Source organism: Otolemur garnettii, unplaced genomic scaffold (assembly GCF_000181295.1).
Source record: "Otolemur garnettii isolate 467f Iridium unplaced genomic scaffold, OtoGar3 scaffold00084, whole genome shotgun sequence".
In the NCBI taxonomy this organism is placed as follows: Eukaryota; Metazoa; Chordata; class Mammalia; order Primates; family Galagidae; genus Otolemur; species Otolemur garnettii.
This window is the reverse complement of record NW_003852479.1, coordinates 8,332,585-8,344,044: the sequence shown is the minus strand read 5'-3', so window position 1 is coordinate 8,344,044 and position 11,460 is coordinate 8,332,585. Positions and strand designations below refer to the sequence as shown.

Sequence of the window (11,460 nt, the reverse complement as noted above, 5' to 3'; positions counted from 1 at the left end):
GGGACTTCCAGGATCACTGTGGTCACTCAGCTCCAACTCTGCACTGAAGGGACTTCCAGGATCACTGTGGTCACTCAGCTCTAACTCTGTAATTAGGGGACTGCCAGGATCACTGCAATCACTCAGCTCCAACTCTGTAGTGAGGGGACTTCCAGGATCACTGTGGTCACTCAGCTCCAACTCTGCAGGGAGGGGACTGCCAGGATCACTGTGGTCACTGAGCTCTCACTCTGCAGTGAGGGGACTGCCAGGATCACTGCTGTCACTCTACAAGGCATGAGAAGGCCCAGGATTTAGGCCCAAGGGGAGCCAAGGTGAAGTGGGAGGTGCAAGGTGGGACTGAAAATGGGAATTACTAGAATGTTGATGAGCAAGACCTCCCAAACCTGCTCTCTGCCCGGGGTAGGGGGCCACAACCCTCCCCCTCTACAGCCAAAGATCCAGTTCGTTGGTGGGAAGACCTGTGCGGACACAGACACGCACATATACGCGTACCACACATGCACATACACACATATACACATGCACACACTTATACATACGCACACAAATACACATAGACATATACAAACATAGCACACACACATACACAAGACACATCACATATACACATAGACCCACTGCACATACACACATACATGTGCACACTTATACACACCTATGCACACAAATACACATAGACATATACAAACATAGCACACACACATACACAGGACACATCACATATACACATAGACCCACTGCATATACACACATGTGCACACTTATACACACGTATGCACACAAATACACTTACACACACATAGCGTGCACATTCTCACACACAGACACATGTGCACACCTCCCCTTCCTGTTTAGCTCCTGCAGTTGTGGCAGCTGTGATTGTACTTCCAAGGAAGAAGCTAAAAGATCTGTCTTTAGAGAAACTGAACAGCCAGAAGAAAGGTATGCAGGCCTTTTCACACACATCCAAAATGCCGTGGGAAGCCTGCTGCCTACCCAGCTTGTAGTGAAGTAGCAGTGATGGGCCCAGCTGTACCAGTGAGTGGAGAACCCCCCCTCCAGATATAAAGGGGAGACAGAGAGGGATAAATAAAGAACACTGGAAGAAACAAGGGTAACATGAACTAGAGGAAAATTTAAAAAGAAAGGAAGGCAGAAACTATTTAATTATAGAGATTAGAAAAAAAAATCTCTATAAAAGAATAATAGGGCTATTTTTTTAAGGTGGGTGCAGCAAGGTAGGGGAGATCATTCATAAACCAAGAAAAAAATTTTTGAAACTAAAACATATTGGTAAGAATAGAAAATGTAATTGAAGTGTTAGAAGATAAAGATAAGGAAGTCTCCTGAAAAGCAGAACCAAAGGAAAAGGGGAAAGAGAAGAAATATTTAATAATGAAAAGATCAGTTCAAGTGGTTCAAAATCTAAGTCTGAACTTTAGAAAATAAGGAATGGAGGGGGAGCAAAGTGTTAAAGAAAGAATGCAGGAGTTTCTGGAGCTGCCGGCCTCAGTGCTGGTTGGGAGGGTCTGCTGCGTCTCAGTACAGGGAGGGAGAGTGGCTGCACAGCAGAGCTTATCAGAATGGCATTGCAGCACCCAGGAAATGAAATTCTCCTGAACGCTTCCACATAAATAAGTCCATAAATGATGTTTACATGTGATAGACCCAAATCAGAGTGGTCTAAAGCTTCCTAGCTGCCGTGCTGGGAGCTGGGAAGGCAGTGGCACAAGGCCTTCAACACTGTAAGGCAAATTTATTCCCTACTAGTATTTTATAATCCTGTGTTAGGGTTCTCTAGGGAAGGATAACCAATAAGAGGCATATACTTTTGTAAGTTATTTATAAAAAGGATTTATTATAAGGAATTAGCTCACATGATCAGAGACTGAGAAGTCACAATATCTGCTGGAGATCCGGGAGAGCTGGTAGTGCAGGTCCTGCCCAAGCCCACAGCCTGGAGGCCTAGCACCGATGAACAGTGCAGTCTGGAGACCAGGTGAGCTGATGCTGCAGGTCCTGCCCAAGGCCCAGCACTGATGGACAGTGCAATCTGGAGACCTGGGGAGCCAGTTGTGCAGGTCCTGCCCAAGCCCACAGGCCCAAGGCCCAGCACTGATGGATGGTGTAGTCTGGAGACCCAGGGATCCAGTGGGGCAGGTCCTGCCCAAGCCCACAGGCCAAGGCCCAACACTGATGGACAGTGCAGTCTGGAGACTGGGAGAGCCTTTTTCTGTCTGATGGCCAGAAAAGACTAATGCCCAAGTTCAGACAGGCAGGAGGACTCACCTTTTTGTTTCACTCAGATCTTCACTTGAATGGATATCCAGCTCACATCTGGAGGGGCTCACCCACACCTGGGAGGCGTCTGCTTCACTTCGTCTACTGGTTCAGAAGTTATACTCACCCAAAGTCATGCCCAGAATAATGTGTGACCAAATGTCTGCGTGCCCTGTGGTCTGGGCAAGTTGACACATGAAACTGAACATCATAGCAGCAAGCCATCCATCAGTTTTGAGTGAGAATAAAAACATTTGGGGGCACACAGGTCTCAGAAAACATATTTTCCACATGCCACATCTCAGGAAACTAACAAGGATGTGTTTTACCAAAATAAAGAATTAAATGTGATGATCCAGGAATAATTGGAATCTGAACATACATAAGTGAACAGCAGCCTTTATCTCTACCCGTCACTGACCCTTCACCCATCTCTCCATCCCAACTCTCCGCTACTTACGTGTGGGTCAACATAAAAGCTGGGCAGGTTAACACAGAGGAAATTATGCAGATTCTTGTTGCAATTAAAATCCACATCTAGACCTAGTGGTTAGCAGCTATACTAAGTAATTATGTCTTCAGATAAAGAAGAGTCTTCTGGGCAGTGCCTGTGGCTCAAGGAGTAGGGCGCTGGCCCTATATGCCAAGGGTGGTGAGGCCAAACCCAGCCCTGGCCAAAAAAAAAGGCTTCAATACAAAGCAAAAGGCCCCATGTACTCTGCAAAGCAGCAAAAGGCCCCATGTACTCTGCAAAGCAGCAAAAGGTCCCATGTACTCTGCAAAGCAGCAAAAGGCCCATGTACTCTGCAAAGCAGCAAAAGGTCCCATGTACTCTGCAAACAGGTTCACTACAGGGACTGAAATCTGTTCATGAAAGGAATCCCATTCTAGGAGCTCAACCCTTAATTATGGTTTTATACATGTATTTTTTTAATATTCTAGCTTATGCATATGTTAATACACAAAACCTGAATAAATTGATGTACTTTTAATTCATATTTTTATATTACAGTTAAATATGAAAGGATCAAGTTCTTGGTGATTGCCTTGAAGAACGCTGTGGAGATCTATGCCTGGGCTCCTAAACCATATCATAAGTTTATGGCATTTAAGGTAAGCAAGGTTACTTAAAATTGGCTTTTGTTTAATTTCTTAGTTTCTAGGAATTAGTAACATGGTCTGTTTTCTGTGTAAACTGATATCAACTTGCCATCACAAACCTGTTTTAAAATTATAGGTACTCAGTACTGTTGGGTGTATTATTCCAAAGGTAAGGACTGAGTGTCTAAACACGTTCTGGTGGGTACGGTGTGCATAGTCTAGTGACAGATAAACCGTAAGGTAACATGTCAATGTGCAGAAAAACTTTATTAATGTTAAACAAAAATGCTATAAAATTAGTCAGATTAAATGTGGGTCTGCCCTCCTCCACTTGAGGCCTGTGAGTTGTCATCTTCAGGAGTTAGTATGGAATGGCTTCCAGTCAGAGCACTACTTGGTCAGCCCAGGCAGCAGTGCGGGCTCAGGCTGAGCTGGCTCCAGATCCTGTCAGCCTCGTGAGTCTCTGGACAGAGCCCTACACTCAGCTGCTGCTCTCGTGCCCACTGCTGGCCACAGGCATGGCTGGCCTCTCAGTTTCTCTGTGCTCTCTGTTTTCGTTGCTTTTCATTTCTCACCTTGTCTGAGTGAGTGCCCCCAAGGGCTAGGCTGTCCCTCGTGAAGCAGAGAGGGGTGGGATACACTGGTGCCCTGGGCCCCAGCTCATGGAAGCTGACCACCAATACCAAGAAGGGCAGAGCTCCCACCCTGCTGCGCCCACTCCTGACGTGGCCTTATCTCCTGTCTTCTCTCTCTGCCGCTGTCCATCTCCTTCTCTGTAGCTCATTGGCTCTCACATTTTCTATCAGATGACCACTACCTCCCTTTGGCTCTTTGTTTTGTCCTGCCACGGGCCACCATGTGAGGGCAGACGCTGCCCTGGGGGCATCACACAGGTCCCCTCGGAGTCCCAGTTGCCACCCCTATCCATCCTCAGGGCAGGGGACCTGACTATGATGTTTGTGGGAGGCAGATTCATCCCTGGAAATGGGCTCCCCTCCCCAGCCCTACTTCACAGAAAGAAAGATTTGGAATGTATTAATTAGGTCAGTGAGAGCTCGGAGGGGATGACTCTCAGAAGCCAAAACCTCCCTCTGCAAAACCTTTTTGATCAAGGTCTCACGCTGGCTGTGAAGTTGCTGCTGTTAGTTTACCGGCCAGAGTGTGGAGGTTGCATCCTGCTAGGTCAGCACACCTGGGCCTGGGAAGAGGGAAGGGAAAAGGCAGAGACCAGAAGGACACTGGCCTGCCAGGAGCTGGAGGCTTCTCCTGAGGCAGGATAGATGTGTGTGGGCCTCCCATGCTCTGAGAAGTGTGTGAGCAAAAGATGGAGCCAGGAGGCTGACAGGTGGGCGAGTGCCCAAGGTTTCCAGGCCCAGGAAGGGGGCTGTGATTAAATGATGGAAGGAAAATGCAGGGAGCACTGAGCTGTTAGTAGGACTTGGGCCCAGATCCGGACACACAGAACTTGGGCAGACTTGGCTGGAAGGCTTTTCATGCTTTCTATTAGTAGTTAAGCTCAATCATCGATGCAAGCCCTTTGTCCTGGGGTTTTCTGCTACTAAACTCAAACTATCATCTCCACTAGCGCTGAGTCCAAGTCTAAGTTCTCAGTGCGAAGTTTAGAGAAAGTGCTGCTCTGATGCCCACACAGTCACTAGAGGAAAATCAAATCCAGAGCTTCCCTTGCTACCCTGTCCTACCCTGCCCTGAAAGAGCAGCCAGTGTGTGGGGGCTTTGCAACCACCTGGCAGAGGAAGGACCAGAGAAGTGACCAGGCCTTCTCCAGAGGTCAAAGGCCAGAAATAAACACAGTACCCAATCACCAGACTTGACAATTGAGAGCTTATCTCTTTGTTCCCAGGACAAGGGGCAGAGAAAGGATTAGACAGGGGCTGGACCCTTCCTCCTAGAGTCAGGACAGGAATGGACCTAAACTTGAGAGAGAGATTCCCTACTACTTCAATTTAGTAAAGTCAAAAAGTGACTTCTTCAGATGGTAACTGTAGGGAAAAGTGGTTCAACAACCCCTCGGTGCCGAGGCACTAACGGGCTGGCTTTACAGTCCTTTGCAGACCTCCAGCACAAGCCTCTGCTGGTCGACCTCACCGTGGAAGAGGGGCAGAGACTGAAGGTCATTTTCGGCTCACACACTGGTTTCCATGTGATCGATGTTGATTCAGGAAACTCCTACGACATCTATATACCATCTCATGTAAGTCTGGGCACCATCTGTAGGGCCTCTGTGCAGGTGGCCTGCGTGTGGCAGGAGACCTGTGTCCGCGTGTTGAGTGGAGGCCACAGACTTTACTCATCGGTAAAGCAGGTGCACGTCTGACCTTCATTAAATAGAATGCTTTTAACAACTAAAATGTGTAGATATAACTAATTTTCAGGGCTTTGTAAAACTGAGTAACATATGATAGAATTTGACATTTACGTGTTGTCTCTGGACTTTACATTAAAATGCATATGATATTTTTTCCTTCAAGGCATAAATTTTGTACAATGTATGACTTTTTAAAAAGGGATTGGTTCATTTTATGTAGGAGAAAGCCAGTGGTAAGATACCAATTTCTTAGAAACCATCCTTTTCCTGCTATATTTAGTTCCTCCCTTGGGCATGTGGGGTGTAGGGTGGTGGAGCCAGACACTGGCATCCCCTCCCTGGCTCCAGTGAGCACCATGAAGTGATGGGCACATCAGGCACCTTGTGGCCCTCAGCTCCCACAGCTGGAAGGTAGGGTGAAAAGACCTGTCCCAGAGGGCTGTTGTCAGTGTCACATCTGGCCCAGGGCCCTGAAAATTGTAGTTCTTCCTGGCAGTGTGACATCTGTGTCACTGTTCTGACATACCGCCCAAAAAAGAGGGAGGCGCTGAGCATCTGAGCCGTGTGTCCTGATGTGATCCCAAGAACAAACACTCAGTAAAAGCTACTAGGAAAGCCTGAGGTCTGATCTTTTGCTGACTAGTATTTTGGGAATTTGAGCTTAAGAAGCATAATAGCCCCAAAAAGTTGTTTAGCATATTTCTCTCTCTCTCACACACACACACAGTTGTTCAATACTGCATCACACCTGTACCTCGTGCACACAAGGACTCCCAGCCTGTGTTCCCAGTGGGGTGACCAGGGTGCCACTGTCCTTGTCCTCAACCCTCTCAAGCCAGTATCCAGCTGCCGTGACTCTCTCAGCCAGGGTTGAGGGGGACAGCAGCAGCTCATCTCTGTTTCCAGAACAAACTGGTTTGCTCTTACTTTAATAATGTAATTTTTTAAAGTGAGCAGTAATTCTAAGTATTTTCCTAAATGGACCATCAGTTTAGATGTTCTGTTAACAACTTGTGTTTGATGTATATACTCCTTAACTATTGGGGGGTCCCTTTCTGCCCACGTTGGGTGACCTCCTTCGATGCAGCCAGCCTGCACCATCCTCATCCTTTCCAGAAATAGTGGCTCTCATGCAAAACACATGAATTTCAGTGACAGCAAGACCTGTGGTCAGATCCCAAATCCACCACCCAATGCCAGGCAGCTCTGTGAGGGGTCCCCCCGCCGACACCCAGGTCTAGAAGGGGCACCTGCAGGCAGCTGGTGGCTGACATCTGGTGCTCCACTGATGCTGCTGCTGTGGGAGCAGATGAGACAATTCTTAATCTAGTGACCAAGCATGTGTTTACCAGGGCATTTGACAAGTCAGTGGTTAAATTAAACAAAGCACATTAAAGCAAATTTCAGCCTTTACGGCGAAAATGAAAAACACAACAAAAACGCCTCTTTTGCGTCTCTCAGAGATGAGCAGCCTAGGTGTTGTCTTGTTCAGAAGCATAACGCCCAGCCTCCCTCTGTCGTCTAGATTCAGGGCAACATCACCCCTCATGCCATCGTCATCCTCCCTAAAACGGACGGCATGGAGATGCTGGTGTGCTATGAGGACGAGGGTGTGTACGTGAGCACCTACGGCCGGATCACCAAGGACGTGGTGCTCCAGTGGGGAGAAATGCCCACGTCTGTGGGTAGGTTGCCCATTCCTTATCCCCCTCAGCAGTTACACCCCCCAAATGAAACAAAAACCAAGAAATGTGAAACCACCATTTGATTCCACAAAAAGTGTCTGTGAATAACTCTTGTAAGACTTGCTTTGTCTGTTTATCTCAATCGTTTGTCATTTTTGTGATTAAGATGTGAACAGATGCTATGAGTTATTGCCCATCTAATGTTTTTAATGCAGTTTTGGAAATTCCTTTTGACAGCCTACATTCATTCCAATCAGATAATGGGCTGGGGCGAGAAAGCTATTGAGATCCGGTCAGTGGAAACAGGACATTTGGATGGAGTATTTATGCATAAGCGAGCTCAAAGGTTAAAGTTTCTATGTGAAAGAAATGATAAGGTAAATCCGTTTCAGCGTTTGCATTGTGTTTGCATTTTAAGAGACCACCAGGTACCTGTGAAACCTTCATTTTCCTTTATACTGATTTGAATCACCTCTTGTGTTAAAGTTAATACTCTCTTGAAATGGCATTATTTGGTTTGATCATGTGAACATTCAAGATTATATTATTCACATATCAAAAAGATACAAAAACATCTAGAAATTTCTTGTAAACTCTTGGTGATTTTTGTGGCCTGCAGGCCTTATGACTGGGCAGGTGCCCAATTCTGCTGATTCTGAGGGCAGCAGGCCCGTCTCTCATCACCTCCCAGCGCCCACTTTATACTTCTACTTGTAGACTTCTCACAAACTCACATTCACTTTCGAGACTTAACCCACCACCTTATATTCACCTGTAAATGTGAAACATTTGCCATGTAGCAGTATAAGCTTTTTCAAAATGTCACCCATTCCTTAAGGAACACACAATCACAAACTCAATAGTGCCATGTCCTGTGTCATTCCAGCCATGTTTCTTCTGAAATGTCCTAGGAGACTATTCTCCAGTGAATTGCTGTGTCCGTCTGGCATGCTCGGTCCCGCACAGGGTGTCCTGCGGCAGCACTGCCTCTGGACGCCCTCCTGGTAGAGGGAGCCCAGGGGCAGCAGCTGGGCTGCCTGCAGCTGTGACTCGTCCTCCGTGACTGTGGCCAGCACAGAAACGCTGTCCTCAGAGCCCAGACACAAGCTCCTGTAGGAGAGAGGTGGCGGCTCAGCTGCTGTGACCTCCTCGCCCAACCCACTGCCCCAAAGGCCGGCCTGGGGATGTTTCCTATACTAGACCCTGGCTGGTTGGCTGGCCCAGTGTGGTCTGGGTAAACAGTAGACTGGGTTGCTGCTTCTAGGGTGGAAGAGTATGCCAGAAAACAGGCTTAGGCCAGTCAAGCTCCTGAACCCACTGGGATCACAGGAGTAATCTGGGCAAGGACACCCACCCTGCAGCCTGGCCCAGATGGTGCCCACACCTCAGGAGTGGGCTGAGACCAGCCTGAGTCAGGGGACAGGTTTGGAGTGCAGGGCACATGCCCTAGAGACAGAAGCAGCCCATCTCCCTCTCTGTGCCCCTGTTCTGACCCATCAGCCTAAGTGTGGCTTCACTTCCACACACAGCATTAGCTCCATGACAAGCACTTTCACAGAGCTCCCGAGGAGTTGTGGCAGTGATGCGGCAGAGACTTCACACTAAAGCGTGAGCCTCAGAACCAAAGTGTTATTTCCTGAGGGCAGCAGTTCCTTTACATTCCCTTCCTGTGGGCAGCAACCCAAATTGTGCTCACTTCTCTCAGCAGTTTGATAAAATGATTTGACAAACTCAAGACCTAATGGGCTATGGTTCTACTTATTAATGCTGTCATCTCCTTTGGCCTGGATCCACAGAGAAGCTGCATTTACCTTTGAAATGCCCGATTACACGGGCATTACACACATTACCCTATCTGACCACAATCATTAAAAAAAATCTTAAATTTTAAAAAGTGAAAACTAAAGTTCTATACTAGTCAGAATTCCCCTTGGTTCTGGGAACTTGAAAGGATTCTCTTCTGCCCTGAAGTCCACTTTCTTGTCACTTGTGGGAGAAGGAAGGGGACCTCTGTGCCTGTAGACACTAGCAAAGGTTCCTGGGCCAGAAATCTAGCATGTTCCCTTAGTGAGAAACTCCCTTTCACAATGTAAACCCCAGAGGGACACCCAGAGGCCAAGACCACAGTGAGTGACCATGATGGTAGAGGTGGGCGTGTGCGCAGGACGGATCACAGCAGGAGGCACTTTGCTAGCACCAGCCGCCGAATGCTAAGAGCTGACACATGGCAAGGATAGGACATGTGAGAGAAGTGGATGGACAGTTGAAGAAAAGCGGGGAGAGAGCCTTGCAGTTGAACTAACTTCTTTTTAATTTCAAACAGGTGTTTTTTGCATCCGTGCGATCTGGAGGAAGTAGCCAAGTGTTTTTCATGACCCTCAACAGAAATTCCATGATGAACTGGTAACAGAAGAGCACTTGGCACTTATCTTCATGGCGCTGTTTCTAATTTAAACGAACATAACTCACGTGGACACATGCCAGCCTAGAGGCAGGATCGGAAGGCCTGGTCGAGCGTCCTGCGTCCCCTTTCCCCCTCCTCCCTCCCAACACAGCCCAGCCTCTATGTTGCAGCCCAGCTGAGAAGCAGAGAGAGACGGCTGGACTGTCTAGGAGGTCCCAGAGTGCTACCTGGTCTGTGGACAGAGCTGGACCATGGGTCCTTCGGGTTAGGGATGGAAATAAGCATTGTGTGCTTCTATGGTTAAGCTGTGTTGTAGTGGGTTTGGGTTTTTTTTACCTTTTTTCTTTACCCCTTTACTCTGTAAGAATGGGGAGAGAATGTGTCCGGAGACATGAGTCTTTTTTGGGTTCTGTCTGCCTGCTAGCTTTAAGTGTACCGTGTGTTGTAAAATCCCCAACATCCAGGGGTCAGAGACAGCACAGTAAATGTACCTTCCTCCCCACACTGAAGGCCACGCTGCAAGTGGGTAATTTAAGAGTTCTCTTGCCTTCACCAACCCAGAAGGTTGCTTTTTGATGGCAACTGGCTAATGAATTTTTAAAAGAGAAGAAGAATACTGGTTTCCCCTCTTTGGGGAAATAGCTTTTACATGGCTAAACTACTAGCCTTAGTCTAATAATCCCAACTACCACCTGAGGAGTCTGACGGGCCGTGTGTTAATATGGCCCTTTGCAGGATGGACTGTGCAGGGGACAGCAGAGCCGCCAGTGGGTCAGTCCAGATCGAGGGACTTTGTGATGCAATTTCCCTCAGCTGCTGGGCGGCAGATCAGGGCAAAAGGCGGGAAGGCAGGTGGGTCAGACAGAGACAGCGTGCGTGTCCCATGTCTGAGTGCACAGAGCCCCCCACCCCCACCCCGGGCTTCCTGAGGACTGAGACTTTGCTGGGCTCTTTCTGGGAACTTGGGGAGCTGGGTGACATCCAGGCTCCAGACACTCCCAGCTCTCTCCAGACGGAGGGTGCCACTTTCTCAAGATGAAAACTGTGACTGAAAAAAAATTGATAATACATGTTTCTGAGCTGCCTGTGTTCTTCCCGGGTGGGTGAGAGAAGGGACCAGGCTCCCACACCTGCCTTGGACACAGCAGCACCCATCTCTGGTTCAGATCCTGAAGAACTTAACGCAAGACTTTGGCCAAAATTCTGAGAACCCTGGTCACTTTACCTTCCTCCAAATTACCCAACATACAGTAAACAGCATTTGTGTAGAACTATGTATGTATTTAGTTCAGGTTGACTTGTGTCCTTATAAACTCTTACTCGAATGATTTGAACTTTCATGTGACTGACTGGGATTTTTTTCCAAAGCTACAAGCATGCCGCCTGTGGTCCGAGGTGTTGTGCTTCCTGTTTTAACCTACCTCGTTTTGTTTGTTTTTGTTTCACTGTTCATCACAGCAGTGTTACCTCCAGGAGACATATAGAGAGCTCAACTGGCAATCTCAGGTGCATAATGTTTTTAAAACAAAACAGTAGTTGACCAAATTATTATTCTTAAAAATATTGGGGGGCAGGGAGAAATTTAATGACAAAAACTGATGTGGCTTAGTTCTGGAGAAAATAATGACTATAATCAGATCAAAAAACAATCTGTGATCCTA

General features: G+C 47.5%; 1 protein-coding gene across 2 annotated transcripts in view; it reads left to right on the top strand.

Annotated features, from left to right (window-relative positions):
- The window catches only part of TNIK (TRAF2 and NCK interacting kinase), a 354,942-nt gene extending 343,805 nt beyond the window's left edge, over nucleotides 1-11,137 (top strand). The window contains exons 29-33 of one of the 2 annotated variants that reach the window (XM_003794663.2): nucleotides 3,296-3,396; nucleotides 5,447-5,596; nucleotides 7,236-7,395; nucleotides 7,633-7,772; nucleotides 9,719-11,137. In XM_003794663.2, coding sequence (XP_003794711.1) covers nucleotides 3,296-3,396; nucleotides 5,447-5,596; nucleotides 7,236-7,395; nucleotides 7,633-7,772; nucleotides 9,719-9,802 — 635 coding nt within the window. In that variant the 3' untranslated portion in view covers nucleotides 9,803-11,137. The remainder of the gene's footprint in view (nucleotides 1-3,295; nucleotides 3,397-5,446; nucleotides 5,597-7,235; nucleotides 7,396-7,632; nucleotides 7,773-9,718) is intronic. The other variant, XM_003794666.2, reaches the window with a different exon arrangement.
- Nucleotides 11,138-11,460: the final 323 nt, after the last annotated feature.